The 27,809-nt window shown below is 38.2% G+C and overlaps 1 protein-coding gene across 1 annotated transcript; it reads right to left on the bottom strand.

Moving 5' to 3' along the window:
- Positions 1-3,561: 3,561 nt before the first annotated feature.
- LOC122739043 (kelch-like protein 20) lies at positions 3,562-27,761 on the bottom strand. The gene is made up of 7 exons (XM_043980899.1): positions 27,758-27,761; positions 26,354-26,540; positions 22,111-22,254; positions 20,627-20,760; positions 17,698-17,906; positions 6,057-6,163; positions 3,562-4,050 (listed from the first exon to the last, which is right to left on the bottom strand). Exons 1-7 carry the CDS (start codon positions 27,759-27,761, stop codon positions 3,984-3,986), a joined length of 852 nt encoding a protein of 283 aa, XP_043836834.1. The 3' UTR covers positions 3,562-3,983.
- Between the last annotated feature and the right edge of the window lie 48 nt (positions 27,762-27,809).

Raw genomic sequence — 27,809 nt, forward strand, 5'->3', positions numbered from 1 at the left:
AGTAACATTAATGTCTGAATTTAACTTGGAGGGATATTTTGAGTGTGGTTCCTGCACGTTGCCCTGTGCTATCTAGCATTTCTATCTGTCACTTGAAGGAAGACAATTGTTAGGAAGTAGCTAACATACTATATACAGGGTACAATTCAGGATCCAAAAAGATCATAGCAAGCTAGTGCATTGGGCTAAATCTAATAAGATGAAAAGCAATCGAGATAAATGTAAACTCTTATACTTGGGTTCAGAAAATTATTTCTACGTAGGCATGCATACTAGATAGGCCCGGTGTGCTCAGGCATACCTTCATGTGGCAGCAGCTCTCATGTTGGGTGAGGCTATCCAGCATCTGGAGCCTATCAGGAGAAGAACAGCTTTTCTGCTTTCTCTCTGACACAACTTCTTGGAGCGTCTTGTGCCAGAGGAAGATGGCCTGTCTAGTGTTATAGTTGTTTTGCAACCCAGGTCCCCCGCCCCATTACCCTCTTCTAATTTCTCTGAAGTGTTGCTTTTCCTGTTCAGGTGGAGCTTCTGTTTGATACATCCTTGGACCTGTTGGAGTATTGCAGTCTTTCCTTCTCTTTCCTCCTCCTTCCTCCCCCCATCAGGCTTCTGCAGCTGCCAGGGGCCTCCAGCTGGCTGTAGTCAGGGCTGAGAAAAATCAACAATTGCCTCATTTTGATTCCTCTGGCTGCTTTTCTATTTATGGGTTAATTTATCGTATATGGTCCCAAGATTCTGGTTGACATGGGCAAAGAGAGCAGTATTTTGTTTAGATTTTTAAAAGATGTTCTGATCAACCATCATTAACTCCACCAGTAGCAAAATGTTAGGCTCAGGGAGTAAAGTCTAGTTGGAAAAATACTTTTTCAGCCAAGATCAGACTGAAAGTGGAAGCATTCTATTAAAAGGGAAACTTTAAAAAGCAATTTTGATGTAAAGCTTTTTTGTTAATTTAAAAACGTTTCCTCAGGTTTTAGTTTCTTTAGAATAAAACTGGTGTCCTTTACAATTAGATATTCAAGGGCAGCTAGGTGGCACAGTGGATAGAGCACCCACCCTGGATTCAGGAGGAACTGAGTTCAAATCTGGCTTCATACACTTGACACTTACTAGCTGTGTAACCCTGGGAAAGTCACTTAACCCTCATTGTCCCACAAAAACATACACACACACACACACACACACAAAAACCAATTAGATATTCAATAAATGTTTTCTTTACAATATAACAAAGTTTTCTGCGTACGCATCTTTTTTATTTTGGTGGGCCACACAGCTAGTAAGTGTCAAGTGTTTGAGGCAGAATTTGAACTGAGGTCCTACTGAATCCAGGGCCAGTACTTTACCCCCTGCACCATCTACCTGCCCCCACTGGGTACACATCTTAATGAAATAAACTGCAAAATACTGCTCATGTCCATGGTGCTATGCTTTGGTGCCATGTTTTATGAAGGACATTTATAAATTAGAAGGCAAGGACCTTGAGATCATGCCCTACAAGGATTATCTGAAGAACTAGGAATGTTTAACATGGAAAAGAGAGGACTTGGGAAGGAAAGGTGACTTATGAGAACTTTTCTTGAACTATTTGGACTGTTTTCAAATGAAAGAAGTATTTATCTTTTTCTTGTCTCTAAAGGTAGAACTAGAAATGGGTGGAGGCAGTATGATATGGGGGAGAGAGCATTGTATTTGGAGTCAGGATTCTCATTTGGACCCTGGCATTGCTCCTTTTCCACGTGACCTTGAACAAATTACTTAACCTTTCTGGGCCTCAGTTCTCTTGCACTTAGAATGGTTAGGTTGGACTAAATGATCTCCAAGTTTCCTTGTAGCTTTACAACTGTGATAATAAACTGCCATGAGAAAAATTTAGGTGGTTAAGGAGGAATTCCAACAAGTAGAGCATCCACAGATATAGGGGGCTGCATTGGGAAGCAGTGGTTTCCTCTTCACTTTTTTCACTTTTCCACTTTATTTTGTCCAGTCTTGGCCTGGATAGACTTAATTGGGTAGGTTGCATGAGGAAATCTTTATATATGGGTTGGATTAGATGACTTCTCACATCCTATCAACTCTGAAATTCCATAGAGTAACTTGAAGTGCCCAACTTCCTGTCATAGGTCTGACCATATAATTGTCAGTCTCAAACATTTTTTCTGATTCTCTAGTGTTTACAGGATAAAATGCCAACTCAGATTGAGGTTAAGTGACTTCCCTGAGCTCACAAAACTAGTAAGTATTGGAGGCTGGGTTTAAACTCAAGTGTTCAGACTCCAAATTAAGCGCTCTATACACTATGCCACCACGGTGTTTACTCCCCTCTTTGGCAGCATGATGTATTGGAAACAGGAAGACCTGAATTTAAATCTCACTGGAAACATTTGTTGTGTGACCCTGGAAAAGTCACAGCTCTTTGAGCATCAGTTGCATTCTCTGTAAAATGGTCTCTAAGGTAATTTTCCATATATAAATCTGTGATTCTATGATTGGCCTTCTTTCTTCTTTAGCCTTTAGAATCCTTCAAGGTTCAGCTCAGATACCACCTCTTTTTTTTTTTTTTTTAAGTGAGATGATTGGGGTTAAGTGACTTGCCCAGGGTCACACAGCTAGTAAGTGTTAAGTGTCTGAGGCCAGATTTGAACTCACGTACTCCTGACTCCAGGGCTGGTGCTCTATCCACTGTGCCACCTAGCTGCCCCCAGATACCACCTCTTTTATGAAGCCTCCCTCCCTAATCTAGGCCCCCTCAACAAAAATGTCCTCTCCCTCCTCAACTTTTCCTATTCTGCTTTTTATCTCTCCTTTGCTCTCATCCTATGCCACTGTACTTATCTCTATACATTTGTTTTCCTATTAGTAGACTATAAGACCGTTGGAGACAGGGACTTCATTAATTTTATCTCTAACAATGAATCAGCACAGTGTCTTGCACAGAGGAAGTGCATAATAAATATTGAATTCAAGTGATGACCATAAAGGTCCTTGGAAAAAGGCCATTTTCTTTATACTGGACCAAAGTCCCCAGGAACTATGGCTTGCATGATACTTTTAAGCATCTATTTTGATGCTGGCCATGTTTAGTGAACTCCTAATACTTTGTTCTAATGGAAAAGAGCAGAGGCATAGTTAAATCAGTTCTACAAATAATTTCCAGAAAGTAACAGGCAAACATTATATTTTAATTTGTGATAAGGAAAGGTGGACTTACTACTTCTGCCTTTCTCTTACAGCTTTCAAGTAATTTTATAGACTCTCCACAATATATATATATACATATATATAATATAATAGCTATAATATTATCCATTGATTGAAAAAATGCAAACAAAAAGCTGCTATGAATTTCATGACACATGAGTTTGTATTTATTAATCACAGCTGCATTTATTTATATTTGAAAGTAGTACATTTGTGTTTGAGACATTTCATCCAAAAAGGTATGTTTGTTTATTTATTATACTGAATCATTTAATGAGATGAACCCTTTCCAGATATCCCTATGATTTATCAGTGTTCCAAAGTAGTTCACAAGGGTCTAGAGGACTCTACAGGGGTCTCAGAGGTTGGTAATCACTACATTAGGTGTTTTCTACAGTCCTATCTACTTTTGAATTCTATGATTCTGTCTGGAGATAATGGAGAGCTGGCTGGATAGCAATAAGTACTATTCAGAGGTTGATTTTTTTTTGGTGGAAACCTATCCTTTAAGACTTGGGTCCCCTTCTTGGCTAGGGATGGTACTGAATATATGATTGGATTTTTCTAACAGTCATCTGAGAAGAGATCATGGGGTTAAGTCAATGATGCTCTTAGGGTGTCCTGTATCTGATTTTCTCTGTATTCACAGACCTGAGTATAGGGAACCCAAAGTCTTCCCCAAACCCTCTCCCTATGGACCTTCTGTGGGTGGATGAGACTTCTGAAAAGGTTTATTTTATTCTTACTTCTCTTCATTCCAAACAGCTTGGATGTTAGCTCTTCTAAATAGTCATCTTCAGAACACCCACACCTCCTCCTGGACGACGATTCTTCATGTTGCCAAATACTCTAGAAGATATAAACAGGCCTGGTTCAGAACTATAAGTCTTGTTTCATGCTATTCTCTGTCTCACTCACATGAGTGGTAAAAGGGGATGAAACTTGGGCAGGGTGAATTTTTCCAAAGGGTGCCAAAATTTAGAGCATAATTGGTGGCATTTTTGTTTCTTCAGCAACTTGGAAACAATTGATCTTAGTACTTAGCAAGAAATATTAATTAATACAGGAAGCAGATTTCTCATTCCTCTAAAGCTCTACCCTATGTTCCCCTACCCTTTGTTCCCTGCAGTTTCTGCAGCAATGGTCCCTGGGGTCTCTGGAATCCCATAATAAATTGAAGGCATGTTTTGTGTTTCTTAATCTGGGCACAAAAATCTCCAGTTATACGCATGTGATGAGATTCCTCTTGGGGTCCTTAGTTGGTTTATATCAGAGGTTTTTAATCTTTTGTGTCATGGACACTTTTGGAAATCTGGTGAAGCCTTACGAATTACAAGGTGGGCCAAAAGTCACAAAGGAATTTCAATATTTAATAACTTCTTTGTTTTTAATTTATAATACCATAGCATCATATATAGTATATCTATAGGAAATGAATTTACATTATGTGTGAAAAATCAAATCTCATAAATGGTGAAAAATAAAGAAAAAATAATTTTCAAAAAGTTATTAAAACTTTGTGGCTTTTAGCCCACTCTGTATTTCTCAGAATAAGTCTTTTAAATGAATAAAACAAAACATGTAGGATTACAAAAAATCCAAATATATTGAAATATAATTCTCAAAATACTTTTAAAGAAGTTCATGGATCCTAGGTTCAGAGCCCTTGGGCTGCATTAAGGTGTCATCCTCCTCAAATAAATATGCCTTGTTGGTGGGATGGAGAATACCTACACTTTCACCTGGTCCTTCATACATTCACTTAGCACAGTGCTTTGCCCATTGTAAGTGCTTAATAAATGCTTCATTCATCCAACTGTGAAAGTCTGACAGGGTTGGGTTTCAGTATATGGCTAGGGTTTACAGTCAGTCTCTGGTCAGTGTTAGCCTGTGTCATTATAATAGTGAGGCTAGCTAATTTTCATAGGGATAACCTGAGCAGAAGCAGTTTAATGCCATGGATTTAGAGGACGAGTTCAAATCCTGTTTTTCTAACTCAGTACATATGTGACCTTGGGTAAGTCACTTAATATCTTCATTCTTTTAAATAAGAGAAAGAGACTAAATGACTTCTGAGGCCCCTTTTTGTGTCTAAATTTATGATACTATGAACTTTACAAAACCAAGAATCATTTTTAAGGCTTTATTTTGTCATTATTTGCTTTTTTCCATATTCGGGGGACTTAACACTTACCTGGCTAAGTGATCTTTTTCAGAGGAAAGTATGTTCTATTTTATTTTGTTCAAATGGCCATTAATACCCTCTCTGCATTTAGGGAAGAGGAAAGGTTTAAGCATTTATATAGTATCTACTATGTGCCAGGTAGTAGTATGCTAAGCACTTTATAAATAACAGCTTATTTGATCATTTCTTCTCTTATTTGATTTAGACCAAATAGATGGGTGCATGTGGAGATATAGGCTAAGCTGTGTGGAGAATGGTGTATTAAAATCATTGCAATGAGAAGGGGTTATATTGTTGAGGCTGTTGTGTTTTTGTATTGCTCTCACACCATTCAGTTATCTTGTTGGGATGTAGGAGTGAAAGCTGATCATTTGCTCCCCATTGTAGTCTCCTCAGCTCAGTGAGGAAGAAGCTGCTGTAAATCACAGTCTTGTTTTTAAACTGGGTCTTCATGATTTTCCAAACAGTTTTTAGATTAGTAATATACAAAGGATGAAAGGAGTATAGAAATCCTGTCCTAGTGATTCCCTAGTGTTAGCTAAGGAGGGAAATACAGAGCTCCCTAAACTGGTACCAGTATTCAAAATCTGAAACTTGCCTTACTTGGTTTCTGAGTGTATGGGCAGTGAAGCTTGGAAATAATCTATTTCACCAGCTTGACTCCACTCACCTCCATTGATTAACTTCGAAATCAAAAGCCTCCACTGTTGCCAAGTGTAGCACTCCATCAAAGCCTCCAACTGCCAAGAGGTATCCATTTGCACCTACTAGACTGACCTAAGGAGAAAACCCAGGACAATCAGTTAGTACATCTCTATGTGAAGAGGTACTTTAGGAGGTGAGGGTTGAAAGCAAAGTGGAAAGAGCCCTGAGCTTGGACTTGGATTCAGAGGATCAAATGTTGAATCCTGCCTCTTCCATTTAATACTTTTCTCCTTGAAAAGTGTTGATGAGGGAAGAGAGAAAGCTCTTTAAGTATAACAGCTAGACTAGAAACCATAGAGAGTAATTATATTGTAGTTAGATGAATAGCAGTTGAGGTGCCCAGAAGTTCATAGGAGATAAGATCCAAGTCAGGAATCAAAACAGAATCCATGGTCTCAAGTACCTTTACACAAATTCCCAAGGTGTGGATAACAAACATAATGAACTAGAAAACCTAAATCAGGGTGGTTCTTTTTACCTTCTTAAGTATCATTTAGAGTTAATGGGATGAGAGCCATGACTAGAATATGATTCGGGAATGGTCTAGTTTCTTCAAAAGAAAAAGATGTAGGGTAGCACTGTCCATCAGGAAGACATACTCCTGAAGAACCCAAATGGGCATACATAGTGGGAAGAACATTTGGGTGAAGATCAGTGGAGTTAGAAACAGAAATTTTATTGTTATAGTACTACATACCACATGGACAGAAAAAAAATAGGCAAAGAGTTTGGGGAAACAAATTTCAAGAGCGGTACAGAGGTGTGAAATACTTTTGATGAGATTTCATTTATTCAGACATCTGCTGAACCTCTTTATTTCTCATTGACCAAAGGAGAGCAAGCTTAATGAAATTGTAATTTCATCCTGCAGTAGCTTGAAGAACCAACAAGAAAAAATTCTGGGGGCCAGCTAGGTGGCTCAGTGGATAAAGTACCGGCCCTGGATTCAGGAGTTCCTGAGTTCAAATCGGACTTTAGACACTTGACACTTACTAGCTGTGTGACCCTGGGCAAGTCACTTAACCCTAATTGCCCTACCCCAAAAAATGTAAATAAATAAAAGAGAGAAAATTCTCATGTGGATCTTTTTCACCAACATAAATGAACTGGTTGCTGGGGTGGAAGTTATGGGGACTTTGAGGGAGAGACCACTCTATCTTAGAATATGTGATAGAGAACAGGTACCCTATATTTTATAAGAGCAGATTTCAAAAGATTCAAAGAAATGATAGTTATATTCCCATAGGTGAAAATTTGCAGGAGTGAAGAGTTCTCAATGAGGTTCAGATGACACACACAGAAACAATTCCCATGAAGAAGAAAGAAGGAAATTGTTTAATAAAAAACATGGTGGATGCACAGGGAACTTAACCAACCTATATATTTAAAAGATTTGTAGAGAAAGAGCAAGGATATCAAATAAGTATGAATAAAAATACTGTCACAGTTATCAGAATGGAATCAGGAGGGCTAAAGCTCAGAATGAGTTGAGTTTGATGATTGGCCAAAACTAACCAAGGCTCTTCAAAAGGGGTTTTTGAAGCTGTGTTTGGGATAAGAATATCAAAAAGCAGATAAGACCACTTGTGGGGGGAAGGGTAGGTGGGATAATGATAACTGACAGGAGGGAATGGAGATCTGCCCAATTTAAATTTTGTCCGTGTGTCAAGGATATTTGATCTTTAGACTAAAAATAGTTTTCTCCTTGAAAAGTGTTGATGAGCTGCAGATTTCCAGAGGTGGAGCCAAGGTGGCAGAGTAGAGAAAGTGCTTAGCTTAGCCCTCCCAACATTCCCCTCCAAACAACTTTAAAATAACACCTCAAATCAAATTCTGGTGTGGAAGAGCCATCAAAGGTCAGAGTGAGACATTCTTCCAGCCCATGAGTTCAGAAAGAGAGATCAGTGATATGGGGGTGGAGGTTGGCCCAGAGCCTGTGTGGAAGAAACACCAGTGGTGGGACTAGGTGGTGGTGACAGAGGCAGCAGAGGCTTAGGGAGCTTTCAAGCTAGTGACAGTAAGGGGACCTGGTAACTGGTCAGAAAGAGACTACAGGAGACCCTTGTGACAGCAGCCAACCTTTGCCTATACCTACTTCTGGGTCATAGTTCAAGGGTAGGAAGGAGCACTTTCTGTCAAGAGGGAGTGGAAGACCTGAGGGACAGTATCACTTCTGGCCCCAAGGAATCAGGCAGGATCTGTTATGTTTCAGCTGAAGTTAAAAAAGCAAGAGTAATAACCATTGGGGGCAGGTAGGTGGAGCACTGGATAGAGTGCCTGACCTGGAGTCAGGAAGACTCTTCTTCCCAAGTTTGAATCTGGCCTCAGACACTTACTAACTATGTGACCCTGGGCAGGTTGCTTAACCCTCCTTGCCTCAGTTTCCTTATCTATAAAGTGAACTAGAGAAGGAAAAGGCAAACTGCTCCAAGTATCTTTGTCAAGAAAACCCCAAATGGGATCCTGAAGAATTGGACATCGCTGAAAAAGACCAAACAACAAAAGACCTGGAAGGATATTTCCCCAGTCAGCTTTAGTTGGGGGCCTCAGTAGAGGCTGGGGATTGAGGTTGGACCAGATCACCTCCAGAAGTTCTAATCTTTGCTTTATAGGATCATGGATCCAAAGCTAACAGTGATCATTTAGCCCAGTTCCTTCATTTAGGAGAGAGCTAGGTGGCTAAGTGGATAGAGCCTTGGGCCTGAAGTTAATCAAATCTGTCATCAGACACTTACCAGTTGTGTGACCCTGGGAAGGTCATTTAACCTCTTTGCCTTAATTTACTGGAGAAAGAAATGGCAAACCACTACAGTATCTTTGCTAAGAAAACTCCAAGGACATTATTGCCCATGGGGTCACAAAGTCAGACATGACTAAATAACAACAATAGCAATCTTGATCTCAGACAAAGCAAAAGTCAAAATAGACCTAATTAAACGTGATAAGCAGGAAAACGAAATCTTGCTAAAAGGAACAATGGAAAATGAAGTAAGAACACTTCTAAACATATGTGCACCAAATGACATAACATCCAAATTCTTTTTATTTTGTTTTGTTTTGGGCAGGGCAGTGAGGGTTAAGTGACTTGCCCAGGGTAACACAGCTAGTGTCAAGTGTCTGAGGCCAGATTTGAACTCAGTTCCTCCTGAATCCAGGGCCGGTGCTTTATCCACCTAGCTGCCCCCAGATTTTTAAAAATAATTTTTATTATTTTGCAACATTTGTTTTTAATCTTTTGGGGTGTGTGTTTTCATTTATATCATAGTTACTGTGTATATTGTTTTCTTTTCTTTTCTTTTCTTTTTTTGGCGAATTAGGGTTAAGTTACTTGTCCAGGGTCACACAGTGTCAAGTGTCTGAGGCTGGATTTGAACTCAGGTCCTCCTGAATCCAGAGCTGTTGCTTTATCCACTGCGACACCTAGTTGCCCCTATCCAAATTCTTAAAGGAAAAGTTAAATTAATTATAGGAGGAAATAGACAGTAAAACTATACTAGTAGGAGGCCTCAACTCTCCCCACTCAAATTTTGATGAATCTAACCCTAAAATAAATAAGAAAGAAGTCAAAGAGATGCATAGAATCTTAGAAAAGTTAGTTATGACAGACCTCTGGAAAAAACTGAATGGGAATGCATAACACCTTCACAAATATTAACATATCAGGGCATAAAAACTCAAAACCAAATGCAGAAAAGCAGAAATATTAAATGCAATCTTTTCAAATCATAATGCAATAAAATTACATTTAATAAAGAGCTATGGAAACATAGGTTAAAGGTTAATTTGAGGGGCAGCTAGGTGGCACAGTGGATAGAGCACCAGCCCTGGATTCAGGAGGACCTGAGTTCAAATCCGCCTTAGACACTTAACAATTACTAGTTGTGTGACCCTGGACAAGTCACAACCCCAATTGCCTCACCAAAAAAAAGAAAAAAAGTTAATTTGAAACCAAATAATTTCCTAAACAACAAATGGGTAAAAGAACAAATCATAGAAACAACCAATAATTTCATTAAAGAGAATGACAACAATGAGATAACATTCCAAAATTTATGGGATGCAGCCAAAACAGTACTTGGGGGAAAATTTGTATCTGTAAATATATTCATCAATAAAAGAGAGAAAGACCAAATCAATGAATTGGGCATGCAACTAAAAAAAAACCTAGGAAAAAAACCCAACAGATTAAAAACCTACAGTTAAACACCAACATGGAAGTCCTGGAAATCAAAGGAGAGGTTAATAAAATTGAAAGTAACAAAACCATTGTACTAATAAATAAAATTAGGGGCTAGTTTCGTAAGAAAAATCCCCAATAAAATAGATAAACCATTGGCTAATTTGATTTTTAAAAAAAGAAAGAAGAAAACCAAATTACTAAGTATCAAAAAGGTGAAAAGGTTGAATGCACCACCAATGAATAGGTAATTAAAGTAATTATTAGGAGTTATTTTTCCCAGTTGTATACTAGTAAAACTTATCTTAGTGAAATGGAAAATTATGAAAATATAAATTGCCCAGATTAACTGAAGAGGAAATAAAATACTTAAAAACACTATCTTAGAAAAATAAACTGAATAAGCCATCAATGAGCTCCCTAAGAAAAAAACCCAGGATCAGATGAATTTTCAAGGGAATTTTACCAAATGTTTAAGGAACAACTAATCCTAATAGTATATGAATGATTTATAAAAATAGGTAAAGGAGTCATACCAAATTCTGTTTATGACACAAATATGGTACTGACACCTAAAAAGAGGGAAAACAGAGAAAGATAACTATGGACTAATTTCCTTAATGAATATCAATGTAAGGATTTAAAATAAAATACTAGCAAGGAGATTATAGCAACATATCACAAAGATCATACACTATGACCAGGTGGAATTTATACCACAAATGAAGGACTGGTTCAATGTTAGAAAATTATTGGCATAATTGACCATATCAAAAACAAAACCAAAAAAAATCATATTATGCAGAAAAAGCAGAAAAAAGCTCTCGACAAAATATGACATCGATTCCTATTAAACAATTGAAAGCAAGGAATCAATGGAACCTTTTTAAAAATGATAAGTAGTATCCATCAAAAGCCAAGAGCAAGCATTATCTGTAATGGGGATAAACTTGAAGCCTTCCCAATAAGATTAGGAGTGAAACAAATATGACCATTATCACCACTTTAATTAAATATTGTCCTAGCTATATGAATAAAAAAATTGAAGGAATAGGCAATGAGGAAACAAAAGTATAACTCTTTGTATATGATGTGATGGCATACTTAGAGAACCCTAGAGAATCACCCAAAAGATTAGTTGAAACAATTAACAACTTCAGTGAAGTTGCAGGACATAAAATAAACTCACATAAATCACCATCATTTCTATATACTACCAATAAACCCCAGTAGTCAGAGATGGAAAGAGAAATTCCATTTAAAATAATTTCAGACAATATTAAATACTTGACAGTCTACCTCAACATAAACCCAGGGATTATGTGAAGACAATTATAAAACACTGTTTACACAAATAAAAGTAGATCTAAACAATTGAGAAATATTAACTGCTCATGGGTGGGCCAAGATAATATAATAAATATGACAATTCCAGTTAAGTTAATTTACTTATTCAGTGCTATACCAGCCAGACTCCCAAGTAATTATTTTATAGAGCTAGAAAAAACAATAACAATTCATCTGGAAAAAACAAAAGATCAACAACATTAAGGGAACCAATGGGGGAAAAAAAAGTTAAGGAAGGTGGCCTAGCAGTTCCAGATTTCAAACTATATATTACAACTTGGTAATCATCAAAACAATCTGGTATTGGCTAAGAAATAGAGTTGTGGGATCAATGGAATAGATCAGGTACACAATATACAAAATTAAATGAGCATAGTAATCTAGTATTTGATAAGCCCAAAGATAGAAGATTTTGGGAAAATAACAATATTTAATAAAATTACTAAGAAAACTAGAAGGCCGTTTGGCAGAAACTAGGTATAGACCAACATCTCACATTGTATACCAAGATAAGGTCAAAATGGGTACATGATTTAGACATAAAGTGTGATATCATACACAAATTAAGGGAACATAAGAGAATTTATCTGTCAGATCCATGGATAAGGGAAGAGTTTGTGACCAAACGAGAGATAGAGAGGATTATGAGAAGTAAAATAGATAATTTTGATTACATAAAATTAAAACGCTTTTGTACAAACAAAACTAATGCAGCCAAAATTAGAACAGGAAATGAGAAAATTTTTATAGCAAGTTTCTCCAATAAAAGCCTCATTTCTTAAATATATAGGGAACTGAGCCAGATTTGTAAAAATGGGAGCCATTCCCCAGTCGATGAATGGTCAAAGAATATGAATGGGCTGTTTTCAGAAGAAGAAATCAAAGCTATCAGTAGTCACATGAAAAAAATGCTCTAAATCACTACTGATTAGAAAAATGCAAATTAAAATAACTGTGAGATATCACCTTACACTTATCAGGTTGGCTAACATGACAAAAAGAAAATGACAATACTGGAGGGATTGTGCAAAAAATGGGACACTAATGTACTATTGGTGGAGTTGTGAACCAGTCTAACCATTCTAGAAAACCATTTGGAACTATGCCAAAAGGGCTATAAAACTGCAAAACCTCTGACCCAGCAATACTACTTCTAACTCTATATCCTGAAGAGATCAAAGAAAAGGGAAAAAGAACTATTTGTACAAAAATATTTATAGCAGCTCTTTTCATGGTGGCAGAGAATTGAGGGTTTGCTCATCAACTGGGGAGTGACTGAACAAGTTGTAAATGATTGTGATGGATTCCTATTTTTCTGTAAGAAATGACTAAGGTGATGGTTTCAGAAAAACCTGGGAAGACGTATATGAATTCATAAAAAGTGAAGTGAGTAGAATCAAGAGAACATTATACACAGTAACAGCAAATATTGTAAGGATGCTCAACTGTGAAAGACTTAGCTACTCTGATCAAGACAATGATTCACGATAATCCAAAAGTACCCACAATAAAAAAAATGCTATTCATTTCCAGAGAGGGAACTATTAAATTCTGAATGCAGATTGAAGCATACACTTTTAAAGAAGCAGCTTTCTGAATGCAGATTGAACAATATACTTTTTAAAAAGAAGCTTTCTTTGCTTTTATTTTATTTTATTTTTATATTTTATTTTCTTTTCAACATAGCTGAAATGGAAATACATTTTGCATGACTTCACATGTATAATTGATACAAAACTTCTTGCATTCTCAAGGAGTGGGTGTGGTGGGAGAAAATTTAGAATTCACAAAATTTTTAAATGATTGTTAGATTTTTAAAAAATGTAATTGGGAAATATTTAAGGAAATAAATAAAAATAAGTTTTAAAAAAAGTGTTGATGAGAATTGTGGTATTGGAAAGTATGCATACCAACCAAGTTGAAATCATGAAGAGCAACAGAATGACAGAACTAAAATGGCTTTTTGGAAATTGATATATAATGTAAGTCAGGAGACAGCAATAGATCACTTAGCAATCCTTGAAGGATTCCAATAATCTGGGTTAAATAAATTATATCCTCAGGTACTGAAAGAGCTAACACAGGATTTCTGAGCTATAGTCAATGTAATTTCAGAAATCTTGGAGAATGGGAAAAGCACTTCAAGACTGGAGAAGAGCAAATGCCTTTATTTTGAAGAAAAATAAATCTGAAAACTATAGGTTAATGTGCTTGATTTTGATTTATCGCAAAATTCTAGGTTAAATTACTAAAGGAGTGGTTAGAGATCAGAAAATGAAGCAGTCATGACAAAGCAAATTGTTTCAGAATTCTAATTTCCTTTTTTGATTGGATTACCAAACTGATAAATCAATACACATAACAAGTCAGCATACATGCTATACACATGCACCAATGGCTATGTGACATGCATGTAATATAGGTATGTGATATATGTGAAGTAAATATATGTGTGTATGTATAGATGTACATATACAGAGTTTCATAATTTTGGCAAAGCACTTAAAAAACCTTTTATGATTTTTTTCTGAAAACAAGTTGAAGAGATGTGGGCTAGTGGATTATACAATTAAGTACTTTTGGGACTAGTTGAATAGCTTCATGGAGTAGTCATTATTGTACAAATTTAACTTGGAAAGATGTCTTGAGTTGAGTGTCCAAAGAATCTGTGCTTTGTCCTATGTTTAAAAAAACACACCAGTTTTTCATCATCATTTGGATAAAGGCACAGATGACATACTTATCAAATTTTCACACGGCCCAAAGTTGAGAGGGATTCCTAAAACATTGGATCACAGAGTAAATATTAAAAAAAATCTTCACTGAATTGAATCTAACAAGACAAAATTTAATAGAGATAAATACAATATCTTATATTTTGGTTCAAAAATGAATCTCAGAAGTACAAGATGGGGGAAGCATGATTAGATAGTAAAGTATCTTTCCAAGTGTTCTATGTGGAAATTATTTGAAAACAAATTAAGGATGTTTAGCCTGGCATAAAGAAATACTAAGGGAGGATATGAAAGATATCTTCAAGTTTCTGAACAACTTTATCATGGAAAAAGCATGAACTTGTTCTTCTTGACCCTAGAGATCTAGGATCTGTGGATGAAAGCTGTAAAAAAGCAAGTTAATGCTTGATATGAGGAAAAATTAAGGTAAAGGTAGAAAGTTAGGGTTGTACAAGACTATGCTTGGCCTTAAAGGCCAAGAAAAGCATTTCAGGCTTACTCAGTGGACAACAGGGAGCCCCTATTTGAGAAGAGGAGTAACATGACCAGAGCTACACACAAGAAAAATTATACTCCATGGGGACCCCAACGGACTGAAATCAGAAGCCAAATTGGCATTGCTCCGAGACAACTTTCAGTTATACTCCCTGATGATAACCATAATGATGATGACGATGACGATGACTATGCCTTGTAGAGGAATGAATCCCACCCACTGTGGGAACCTTCAGAATGGCAGCCTCCTTTACCTTTAGGATTTCAAAAGACAATGGTGGACATGTTAATGAAGTGGACCTTCTTGGCACGGGGAATGAAAGAGCAAAGGCAATGGAGAGAGAAGAAATGAACAATGCTGTCGGGTATTGTGCCAGGGAGAGATTGGCTTTCCAATCCCTGGTTCAGGCAGGAACTGAAAGGAACCATGGGGAGGGAGAACCTTTTTCTGTGAAAAGCCTCTTCCCACCTCTACCTCAGGGATTCTTTCTTGAATTAAATTACAGATTTCAGTTAGACCCATAATTGTGAGGAGATTGTGCTCTGAAGGTGGCATTTTAAAAACAACATGAGCAGGCAGCTTCCCCAGAAAGAAAGAACACTAGTGATTATGTGCATATTTTTAGAAACAGGAAATTAAGCTTTTGTACTATACAAGCAATGGCACAATTTTAACTTTGCATTGTCAGGACTGGGCACTGGAGCTTGTGTATTGTTGCTCCTGGGAGTTCAGACTGAGTGCCATTTGGAGAAGTTTGGACCAAAATGGATAGAAGAGGTGGCTAAATCATTCATAATGTATTCTGCTTCACCTCAGTTACCTGCCTATGTGTCTGCTTTTAGAATGTAAACTCTAGGAGGGCATGCCTTCTACAAACTTGGTATCTCTCACATGGCCAAACCCAGTGCTCTATACATGGTATTTGCTTATGTTTATGAGAGAAGTTGGATCTAATATCTATTCAGTTGCCAAGGACTGTCATTTCTAGATTTGACTTCCATAACTTCTCTCACATCCATCTCCACTCATACTAAACTTAATCTATTCATTACTTCTAATGACTGTAGTCTAGAGTACTGATTAATTTTACTTCATTACTTCTAATTTAGACTATTTCAAGATCCTTCAGATTGGTCTCTTTTCATCCAGTCTCTCCCCTCTTCAATCCATCATATACATAGCTGCCAAATTGATATTCTTAAAGCACAATATCAGTCTTCTGCTAAATTTCAGTGGCTGCTATGGTCTCTAGAATAAAATACAGACTCCTGGCCTCAGACACTTACTGGCTGTGTGACCCTAGGCAAGTCACTTAACTCTGCCTCAGTTTCTTCATCTGTTTAATGATCCGGACAAAGAAATGGCAAAACACTCTAGTATCTTTGCTAAGAACACCCCAAATGGGGTCACAAATGGTTGAACATGACTGAAAATGACTGAACAACAACAACCACCACCACAACTTCTATTTGGCACTGAAGCCTATCACAATCTGGGTACAATCTATGTTTGTAGTCCAACGATACCTTATTCCTCCTCACATACTCTACATTCCAGCCAAACCACCCTACAAATATGGCCGCTATCAAACATGGTGATCCTTCAGCTATCTCTACACCTTTTCACAGGCTATATTTTGTATCTGGAATTCTCTCTCCTCACCTCTGCCCCCTAGTTCCCTTACGGTTAAGCTCAAAGGTCTGAAAGAGGCCTTTTATGATTCTCCCAGCTGCTAGTTCCCACCCCCAAATTACTTTGTATTTATCTTGTATGCATTTTTCATTCATTTATCTGTGTACATGTTGCTTCCTTTCAGTAAAATGTAAGCTCCTTTGAAGACAGGAATGGTTTTACTGTTGTAGTTGTCTTAGCAGTTCTATCTTATAGTAGGTATACAATAAATGTTTAATTTAACTAAGTCCAATGAAATGAGCGGTCCAAGATAATTAGATAATGTATTGTCCTTGTATTTGAGAATGATTCTTCTGACTTAGCCTTCAGTAAGGGACAGTACTTTGCAATGTCTTCAGTAGTGGGAAAGATAATGAAGATGTTGATGATTATATTCACATAGTATCTTATGATTTTTGAACTGCTTTCTTCAGAACAGATCTGTGAAGCAAATAGCTTGTTCTTCCAATTTTACAGGTAAGGAAATAGAGCATTTTGTGTTGGTAAACGTATTATTGGCTCTCTGGCGAGAAATGTGTCCACCACAGTTTTAAGTTTAATTTGCATTATAAGTATTTTCTCCATCATTTTCTTAAACCTAGACAATCAACAAAACCATAAATCAAGATTTTGTTTTTAGCATTTGCCAATTTCTGAGGTGTGAAAATTTAACAACTATCCCTCCAGTTGGAACTGGCTCCAGCATATCCCTGAGTCATAGGGGGCTAAATGACTTACCATAGGACAGACAGTTGGAAATAAATAAACACATTCTACAGTGTTTGAATATTCACAAAACACTTTCATTACAACAAACCCATGAAGTAGGAAGTGCAAGTAGTAGTATCCTCATTTTATGGATGAATAAAAGAAGCCCAGAGAAGTTAGGTGACTTGCCTGAAGTCTCACAGAAATGTTAGAGCCAGCATCCCTTTCTTTCTTTCTGGCACCATGCTGTGGTATACTGTGGGAGTCACATTTTCTCTTCCTTCCCCTTTGTCATCAGAGTCAAAACATTTCCAAATAGATTAGCCAGGGTAAGGGACATAGTCTGACTTTTTCTCCCTGAAAGTCTAATTGGCTTGTTTCAGAAAGAAAACAATTCATTAGCAACATGTTCTAATTGAGCATTGCCAGATTGATGTACCTTCACCCCTTCTTTCTTCTTCTCTCATCCTACCTTGTTTCTCTTTGACCTCATGGGCATCATTGGCAACCACTCATTAGAGTCAGGATCAAAGCGTTCAGTACTGCACAGCTCTGTGATCTCATCCCGTCCACCTGCCACATAGATTTTCCCTTGATAGACAGCACAGCCAAAGGTTTCCCTACAGGTCCTTAGGGAAGTACAGGGACTCCATACATCCTCTATGGGGTCATAGCGTTCAACTAGAGAGAGAAGACATCAGATCATTGCAGCATGGTCAAAAGAATTAATAAGACCTAAGGGGAGTTCTTGTTGTTCAAAGCCCAGATATAAGGATGGAAAAGAACACAAGAACTCCAGTCATCCCCCAGGCTTCTCCAGCCTAGGATCCCATCTCTGATAAAGGTATAGAGGGTCAGTTTGGGGAAGGCTAATGCCACTCCCTCTGATACTACCTCACAGTTTAGGAAATATCCAGACAGCCTCAGCTTCCCTAGGTGACACCCTGTGCATCACTCATCTAGGAATTTACCTGAAACTATATGGAGACTATGTTCTTAGTTTGATTGATTGATTTATTTTTTGTGGGGCAATGAGGGTTAAGTGACTTGCCCAGGGTCACACAGCTAGTAAGTGTCAAGTATCTGAGGCCAGATTTTTACTCAGGTCCTCCTGAATCCAGGGCCAGTGCTTTATCTACTATACCACCTAGCTGCCCCCAACTATATTCTTAGTTTTGTGGGATCCTTAAACTCCACATGTCTAAAACTGAACTCATTATCTTTCCCCCAAATCCTCTCCTCTTTTGAACTTCCCTATTACTGTCCAGATTGCCACCATCTTCCCAGGCACCCAGGCTTGCAACCCAAGTATCATTCTCAACTTCTCACTCTTTCTCATTCCCCATATCCAATTAGTTGCCAAATCCTATCATTTCAAACTTCAAAACATATCTCATATATGCCCTCTTCTTTCCTCTGACACTGTCATCTCCATGGTGTAGACCCTTATCATCTCACACACCAAACTATTACAGTAGCCTGCTGGTGCTGGTCGACTTCCCTGACTCAAGTCTTCACTTAGCTGTCAGACTGATCTTCCTAAATCACAAATCTGGCCATTTCACTCCTTCCCCTCCTCCCATCCAATAAACTCCAGTACCTTCCTATGAATTCTGGGATCAAATATAAAAAATAGAAACTTCTGGCTTTTAAAATCCTTCGTGCTCTTTTGTCCCTTCCTACCTTTCCAGTCTTGTAAAACCTTCCTCTTCTCCATACACTCTGTGATCCAGTGACACTGACCTCCTTCCTGGTTCTCAATCGTGACACTGAGAGTTGTCACTGACTGTATTATTATGCCTGGACCCCTTTCCATCTCCACTTCTTGGCTTCCATCAAGTCTCAGCTAAAACCCACTTTCTGTAAAGCCTTTTTGGGTCCTTCTTCATCTTAATGCCTTCCCTCTGTGATGAGCTCTAATTTATCCTGTATATATTTTATTTATACATAGTTCTTTGCAAGTTGCCTTTCCCAGTGTACTCATTCATTCCTTAAGAGCAAGAACTGTCTTTGCTTTTCTTTGCAATCTCAGTGCTTAGCACAGTACTTGGCACATAGTAGGCACTTAATAAATACTTGTTGACTCTCACTTGTCAGTCTATTTGTCCTTTTGGTAAAATAAATTCCTTAAGTTTAATTCAATTTAACAATCATTTATCAAGCATTTACTAAGTGCCAGGCACTGTTCTAGTTGAAACAAAAGAAAACAGTATTTTTTTTTCTGCTACCTGCTGTGTAAATTATAAAGATGTGTGAAGTAGGACATTTTTTTATTTGTTGCAGTGGCTAGGGAACTGGTTTTTAAGGAAGACCCGTGATCAAGTCCTGACTCAGACATATGCCGGCTATGTGACTTTAGTTAAGTCATTGAACTTCTTAGTACTCCAGAAATTCCTTACATCATAGAGTTTCCTCATAGGAAAAAAAAATCTATAAAGTATTATTCTAGCCTTTTTGGGAAATCTTATGCAAACATTAATGTGTAGTATACTTTATACATGCATATACACACGTATTCTTGACAGGACTTGTGTAGGAAGTTCCTCGTGAACTTCCTGTCATTTCAGATGGCCACCTTTATAATATATAGTTTGAGAGGTACAGTTGTGTTATTTATATAACAGAGTGTACAACACTTAGTGGGTGATTAATGAAGGTTGCATGATTAATTATCTGACTCTCTCAATGATAGAGCTACCTGCGAGTAAATTTATCTATGTAATATTCTTCCTTGACTCTCAGTTGGAAGGTGGAGTTGAGCCCCTTTGGAGACAGATTAGAGATATCTTTGTAAGGGAGGAGGATACATCTTTGTAAAGGAGGAGACAGTCCCTGTTAGCAATACCTGACAAATACTTAGCATATATTGATGCATTTCCTGATTTCTCTATTGTAAATAGCACAGCCCTCAGTTTTTTTCACCTGTAAAATTAGGAAGGGGAGTAGAGGGATACATCTAAAGTCCCTTCCAGCTCTAATAGTCTATGATTATTCCAATCTCTTCTTGTCCCTTTATTGCTTGTCATAGTTTTACTTTTGAAAATTGCCTTCAAGGAGAACTGTAACTAGCATAGGACAAAATGGGCTTTGCTCCAGGTTGCCAACATTGGGTGGCAAGGCGATCACCATCCTTGCAGTTCCCCATACTCCCATACAGGACAATTATCCCTGGCCTGCCACCCCAAAGTTTCATTGCCGTGACAACGCTCTCTTAGTTCCCTCTCTATTCCCGCAAACCTGTAGGAGTGTGGGACCAGTCATACTCTCCAGCACATCTATACTTATGGTCAATCTTCCCTTTGTGACTCTGCCATGCTCCATTTCTTAGTAAATGTTTTTGCCCCAGGTGAAAAGATTCCCAAGTTCAATTCTGCATGAAAGCATCCTTCTGTATTAGTTACCTGATCGTAGTGGAGAGTGGCCATCTGAACCCCCAATGGCATAAAGGTAGCCACCCAGGGCAGCCACACCCACACCTGATCTTCGATAAGTCAGAGGAGCTACCTTACACCACCTGTTTTCTTCGGGATCGTACCTGAAATGAAGATTGTTGACACAACATGAAATACTACAGAGAGCTGACTCTGGTTTCTGACCTATAAATCATGGGCCCAGAATCAGTTGTTTTCTTCCATTTACTCAGAAGGTTATGAAGTTAACAAGTTAGAATGTTTGTTTGTTTGTTTTTTTTGCAGGGCAATGAGGGTTAAGTGACTTGCCCAGGGCCACACAGCTAGTAAGTGTCAAGTGTCTGAGGCTGGATTTGAACTCAGGTACTCCTGAATCCAGGGCCAGCGCTTTATCCACTGCTCCACCTAGCTGCCCCTTAGAATGTATTTTTAATACCTACTTCACTATCCTTTCAAACACAACTGAAACCTTATCTCTGTGGGAGCTTTTTTGGATCATTTTAGACTACTCACCTTTTTTTGATCTCACATGGTACATATCATCAGCATTTTGGGGGTTCTTTCTTGTTTCCAATGCTCTTCCTACTCACCTCTTTCTCTTGGAATTCCTAGACCCCAAGGTACCACCTCTTACACAAGGCTATTACTAATGCTGTCCCTCTCCACCCTGCATTGTTAATCCTATTTCTTTTTTGAAATTATTATCTATAATTTTTATGTACTTTAAATTAAATTATCTGTTTCTGTTGGTAGAACACAAGCTCCTTGCAAGTAGGAATTGTTTCATCTTTGTTTTTGTAGCTCCAGTGCCTAACACAGTTTCTGGCACAGGGTAGATGCTTAATAAGTGAAAACGGGTAAGTCACCTATCCTCATTTTCCTCATCGGCTCTGTCTCCCTGGGTTGTAAAAAGAGTGTCTTGTAAAATTTAAATTTTCTGCCTAATTGTGGGGCTTTAAAATGTTTGGTCAGAATGTGATTTCATCAATATATGGAGCCCCCAGAGAGGAAAATCTCTATATCAATGCCAATAAGCGCTAGCTCTGCAGTTGATAATTTAGAGAGTGGCCTGAATTCTGAGAGGTTGATGAGTTTTTCCAGGGTCACATAGCCATGTTGCAGATGGGGAACTTACAGGCAAGCCTTCATCAATCTACTATGTCATACAACTGCTCAAAGGAGTTATGTGGGGGTTGGACTAGATGACCTCTGTGGTTGTTTGTAACTCCAAGATTCTGTGACTAGAGGCTGAGGATAATTCAGGTAGCAAGTAACAGGGTTGAAAACATGATGTGGGACTCCTTTTGTCTATCATTGTGTTCAAGCTACTAGGCAACAGTCTTACATTATGAGGACCCAGACTGGACTGACCCTTGCATGTTTTTCTACAAAGATGAGCTAACAGAAGCTGTATGTACCAGGATGCTGCCAAATCTATCTCCTGTTGGTCAGTCTGTTTTTTCTAATAACCATACCTTTCCACAGAGCTGAGGCAGGTCAGTCCATTATGGCCTCCCACACAATACAGGAAACCTCCTAGCTCGGTGACACCTGCATCTCTTTTGCTTTCTGCCAGTGGGGCCACATCATATCTCCATTCATTGTTCTTGGGATCATATCTAGGGTAGGAGAGAAGAGATATGAGGTGATACCAACACCTTTGTATGTGTCAAAGTCTTTCTCATTCATGCTTTTATTTTGATTTATAAACTGATTTAGAATCACTGCCTCATTCATTCATTTAATCATTCATCAAACATTTATTAAGCACTTGTTATAAAGCAGATACGATACCATGTGTTGAGAAAGAAAAGACAAAAATCAAAGTCTTTGTCCTTGAGGTGCTTAAATTTTACTGGGAGTGGCATGAGGGTCAGGAGGAACAGCCTGTCCACAGTCAAGTAAATAAAAAATATGTAGAAAGTAAATGCTAATTTATTTTCGAATATGGGTGGGGAGGTAATAACAACTGAGGGGATCAATTAAAGCTTCATGTAGTAGGTGGCGCTCAGACAGAGCTTTGAAGGAAGCAAGGGATTTTCTAAGGTGGGGACAAAGAAGCTGTGTATTCTAGGTGTGGGGGACACAGTCTGCAGACATATGAAGATGGGAGATGGGCGATTGTGTGCAAATGGCAGGAAGTGGGACAATTTGGCTGGAAGGTAGAGTTCCCAAAGGAGTTCAGTGTTCAAGAAACCCGGAAAAGGAGACCAGAACCATACTGCAATGGTTTCTTAGATCCAAGGATCCAATATGAACTCCTCAATTTAGTATTAAAAAAACTTTCATAATATGACTCCAGTCTTCCTTTCCAGGTTTCTTGAACATTATTATTTCATGCATTCTTCAGGGGAGTGGCAGGGTCTGTCCTATGCTTCAGGAATATTAATTTGGCAACTGTTTATTTAAAGAAGGGAAAGACTTGAATCAGGGGGATGCATTATAAAGCTACTTCAACAGTCCAGATGAATGATAATGTGACTGTGAGTAGAAAGAAGGGTATGGATGGAGAGATATTGTGGAAACAGAATCCACAAGACTTGGCTCTCCATTTGCATATGAAGAATAAGGATTTGGGAGAGTTCAGAGTGACTCTAAGTTTTCAAACCTGGATGACCAGGGGGATTGTGATTCCCTCAGTAGAAATGGGGAAGTTAGAAATAGATGGAGATTTGGAAGGAAAAGTGATAGCAAAATAAGGTTCATTGAATAAATACCAAGAAAAAAGGACTTGCTATTGGGAAATAGCAAACAAGTGGGATGTAGCTTTCTATGCTACTGAATAAAATATAAAATTCAGGCATTCAAGGACCACCAAAATTTGGCTTTAATTTATCTTTTACATATTATTATTATTAGCATCATATTTAGAAGCAGAAGACAGCTGAGAGGCCATCTCCCATTTTATTGTTGAGAAAATTGAGACCTAGAAATGTTAAGGTCACATAGAAAATGGCAGAGCCAGGATTTGAACCCAAATCCTTTGATTCCAATCAAACACATGTTCCACTGTAACACTTTGCTTCCCCTTTCATATATTTTGCAATCTACATAACAGTTGAACTATACTATGCTTCATCCTGCTTTCCTTCTTCCCTCTCCTATCTCTCTGCCTTAGCTTATGCTATTCACCATACCAAGAACGGACCACATGTCCTTGTCCTCCAATCTCTTTCCATGGGTTTGAAGTTGATTCCTTCCTTTAGGGTCTAACTGTGATCCTGCATTTTCCTTAACTCTCCTTTATCTTCTTCCCTCAGCCTGTTGAAAATGATCTCTCTAGCCTAAAATTTCTACTAAAACTTTGGCTAGATCTTTCTGTTGCATTTATTTCACTATCCCTTGAATCATAGTTATTTGTGTATTTGTTCTTTTCATTATATTATAAATTCCTTGAAATGTGTAGGATCTACCCCTGTACCAACTAGTCCTTTTGCATATAGTAGGTATTTAATAAGTGCTGCTGTTTGTTTTAATTTCTTTCCTAATACCCACAAATATGCATCAGAAGAGAGACTAAAATGAACAATGACATAATGTTGTCCTTTACAATTTTCAAAGTGTGCTTACATACATTAGCAAGAAAAATAGCCTTTCTGACCCATCATCAGTAGGATGTTCTCTTTGAATTGATTCTCTAGCAGCAGGATGGTTGACACAGCTATCCACATTTTCTCACTAGATTTGTTTATAACTAGCCACACACATTTCCAAACATCTAGTTGAGCTTACGAGTGCTTTGTGTGACTGGGGAATAAAACAAGGTTAACTCACTCACAGGAGGATGAAATCTATAAACTTGTCCACCTTAGTTCCATGCTTTAAGCATTGAAACACAAATTGCTTCATAATAGTGAAAGAAGACCTCAAATCAGCACCATGGAAAACATTTTGGGTATTTAAATGCCACAGAAAGATCACATTCCTAAAATGTCAGCCCTTCTCAGAATAAATTTCTGTTAAGTTAGAGTTCTCAGACATAACAGAATGAAGTGGTATTTTAATCTAAAAAAAGGCAACTGCTCATCAGAGCTTCCATCAAGGTTGTTAAAAGCAGCTAGGCAGCACAGTGGATAGAAGACCTGAATTCCAATCCAACCTCAGACACTTACTAGCTGTGTGACTTTGGGCATCATTAACCTTTGTGTGCCTCAGTTTTCTCAGTTGTAACATAGGGATAATAAAAGCACCAACCTTATAGAGTTGGGAGAATCAGATGAGATACTATTTATAAAGTGCTTAACACACACAGTGCCTGGCATTTGGTAGGCACTGTGTAAATGCAAGCTATGATGAATGTAATGATTTTGATGATGATATCAACCTTAATGAGGAAGATTTAGAGCATTTGATTCCTCTTCTATAGTTCATATGCCAAGCCAGGTTTAGAGTTATGATTTTCCTATATCTTCTTGCACATGATAGTCACTGGGAAACCTTTACCAAACATGACAGACAGTACCATAATAGCTGGTAATGAATGCCTGTCACCTTATTTAGAGATGTTTAGGGAAAAGCCATCCTTTAGCCTTCATAATCACTCTTCTCCCTGCCCCATGCCCCCATCCCAGAATCTGTATGCATTACTAGAAGCATTTTAAATAAGTGCTTAGCAGTGGTTTTAGGGAGGCCTTTTAGGATTATGCCCAAGTGAACGATGGGGAGGGACAATATATATATATTTTTTTTAGTGAGGCAATTGGGGTTAAGTGACTTGCCCAGGGTCACACAGCTAGTAAGTATTAAGTGTCTGAGGCCGGATTTGAGCTCAGGTACTCCTGACTCCAGGGCCGGTGCTCTATCCACTGCGCCACCTAGCTGCCCCTAGGGAGGGACAATATTGCCGTGAGAGGATTGCAATGTAGATTTGGAGTTGGGAGATCTGAATTAAAATCCCATCTTTGTTACTTGTCACATGTATGACTTTGGGCAAGTCACTTCCCTTCTTCAGGCTTTAGTTTTCCTCTATTTAAACTGAGAAGGTTGAACCAGATAGTGTCTAAGGTTCCTTTTATCTCTAAATCTATATGATCATCATATATCTGGTATGAGGAATATGTTTAATGACCGTATTTTCAGGACTTATAGTTAATGGTGGTTGACATTAAAAATAGGGGAAACAGTATCTCATTTAAACATATTTACTTCCCTCTGCTTCCCTTTATTAGCAACCTCTTCCCTGTCTCCTTCCCCCTCACCCCTATTTGCTATGAAGAATAAAAGACAGGGTGGATGACTTGCTAGGTCTTGACTCTGCCAGGTATTTCATTTTGATACAAAATTACAACTGGCATCAATTTCTATTCCCTTCTGGAAGCTTTCAGAGGACAAGGGCTTCCTCTTTCCCAGTAATCCAAGAGGATATATCATGGGTCCTTTGAATCTTTTGGTAGGTAAGGGCAGGGACAGTTTATCTCTTTCCCTGTCTTGAGAGTCTGATAACTTGTGGCTCTCCTGTATCTCTATTTCAAGAATGCATGAATCAGAATTTAGAAGATTAGGTTGTCAATTCCACATTTTTCTTCTTGTGGGAAAGGTTTCTGTTTGAGGCTGGTTGAGTTATATGTCACAGCCAGGGCTGTGCTTGATTTGGAAGCTAAGGTTGACAAGGACAAGTTATAGGGCACCAGGCCAATGAGCTATATCAATAAACACACACATTAAACAAAATCCACACATTTCCTTCTCTCCTTTCCCTTCCACAGAGGAACTTGTTACCTTTCTACACTGTTAAGGCAAGTGGTTCCATCATAGCCCCCAACTGCATAAATGCAACCATTCAAGGAAGCCACTCCTGCACCACATCGGTGCTTGCATGAAGGGCCCAGCAATTTCCATTCATGGGACAGTGGGTTGTAACACTCGACCCCGCTGATGATATCACTAGCCAAATGGCATCCTCCAACTGGAAAGAGAAAGGGTGAGTGTGTTAGGTGGGATACAGGGAGGAAAAGCGAAAGAGATGATTTCAAATGGGATAGTCTAGTCTTGTTTACTTAAACCAATCAGTAAATTTTTATTTAGTGCTTACTATGTTCCAGGCAATGGAGATAAAAAGAAATACATACAAGAGCCCTTGCCTTCAAGGAGTCTAATTCTATGGCAGGAATACATGTAAAATAAATACAAGATAATTTGGATGGAGGGGAAGATACCTGTAGCTGTTGGGGGTGGGAGGAGATTGGAACATCAGGAAAGTCTTAATGTAGAAGATGAGTTTCAAAAGAAAACGGGGGTGGGGCAGCTAGGTGATGCAGTGGATAAAGCACTGGCCTTGGATTCAGGAGGACCTGAGTTCAAATCAGGTCTCAGACACTTAACATTTACTAGCTGTGTGACCATGGGCAAGTCACTTAACCCTCATTGCCCCGCAAAAAACAAACAAACAAACAAACAAAAACAAACAAAACAAGGATTCAAAGAAGTGGAGGTGAGGAGGGAGTGCATACCAGGCATGGAAGATGGCTTTTGTAAAGGTACCTAGATAGGAAAACAATTGCTTTACTGATTTCCTTACCCACCCAACAAACACACAGAGTTCAATAATATTTTTGACTGAATTAATTAGTTGTTGAGGTATGTTATGCCCAGTTTCTCTCCAAGTCCTATTTCATTACGAAGTCATTTAAAATCTGGTTTAAAAAAACCTTAAAACAAAACATGGGATCATAGATTTAAACCTAGAAGGGATGATAAAGTTCCCCTAGCATAATTCTCTGATTTGATAGATGAGGAAACAGATGTCCCGAAAATGTAAGTGACTCAACTAAGGTCACTTTAAGTACATAAGAGACCTGGGATTTGAATCCAGGCCCCCTGATTCTAAATCCAGAGCTCTTTCCACTATATTATATTATAATAGGAGATCTCTCTTTTCCAAATTAAAGAGATTCACTTTAAGAGAATAAAAATCTCCAGGAGTTTCAGAGGATAATACTCTAATACTCTAATGGATCTGTGATCTCATCAATGCAGATGTCTCCTCCAATAATACAGATCACAGCCCATTCATTTCTGCCCATCCTTTTCAGCTCTGGTCCATGCCTTCCCAGAGGTTTGCCATAGGGAGTCCAGCCAATATACTGGAAATCTCTTCACTTTTGTCTGACACTGCAAGGATACCCATACTCTTGCTGTACAATCAGCCCATCTTCTCCTATCCTGCTGATGTTCT

Source organism: Dromiciops gliroides, chromosome 2 (assembly GCF_019393635.1).
Source record: "Dromiciops gliroides isolate mDroGli1 chromosome 2, mDroGli1.pri, whole genome shotgun sequence".
Lineage (NCBI taxonomy): Eukaryota > Metazoa > Chordata > Mammalia > Microbiotheria > Microbiotheriidae > Dromiciops > Dromiciops gliroides.

Bases quoted from the DNA above. Each gene is read 5' to 3' on its own strand.
- LOC122739043 (XM_043980899.1), bottom strand. The intron at 20,761-22,110 runs GTATGGTTATTA...TCTTCATTTCAG, and splicing joins TGCCTCAGCTCTGTGGAAAG to GTACGATCCCGAAGAAAACA. The intron at 17,907-20,626 runs GTAACTAATACA...TTCTCTCTCTAG, and splicing joins CCACTCTCCACTACGATCAG to TTGAACGCTATGACCCCATA.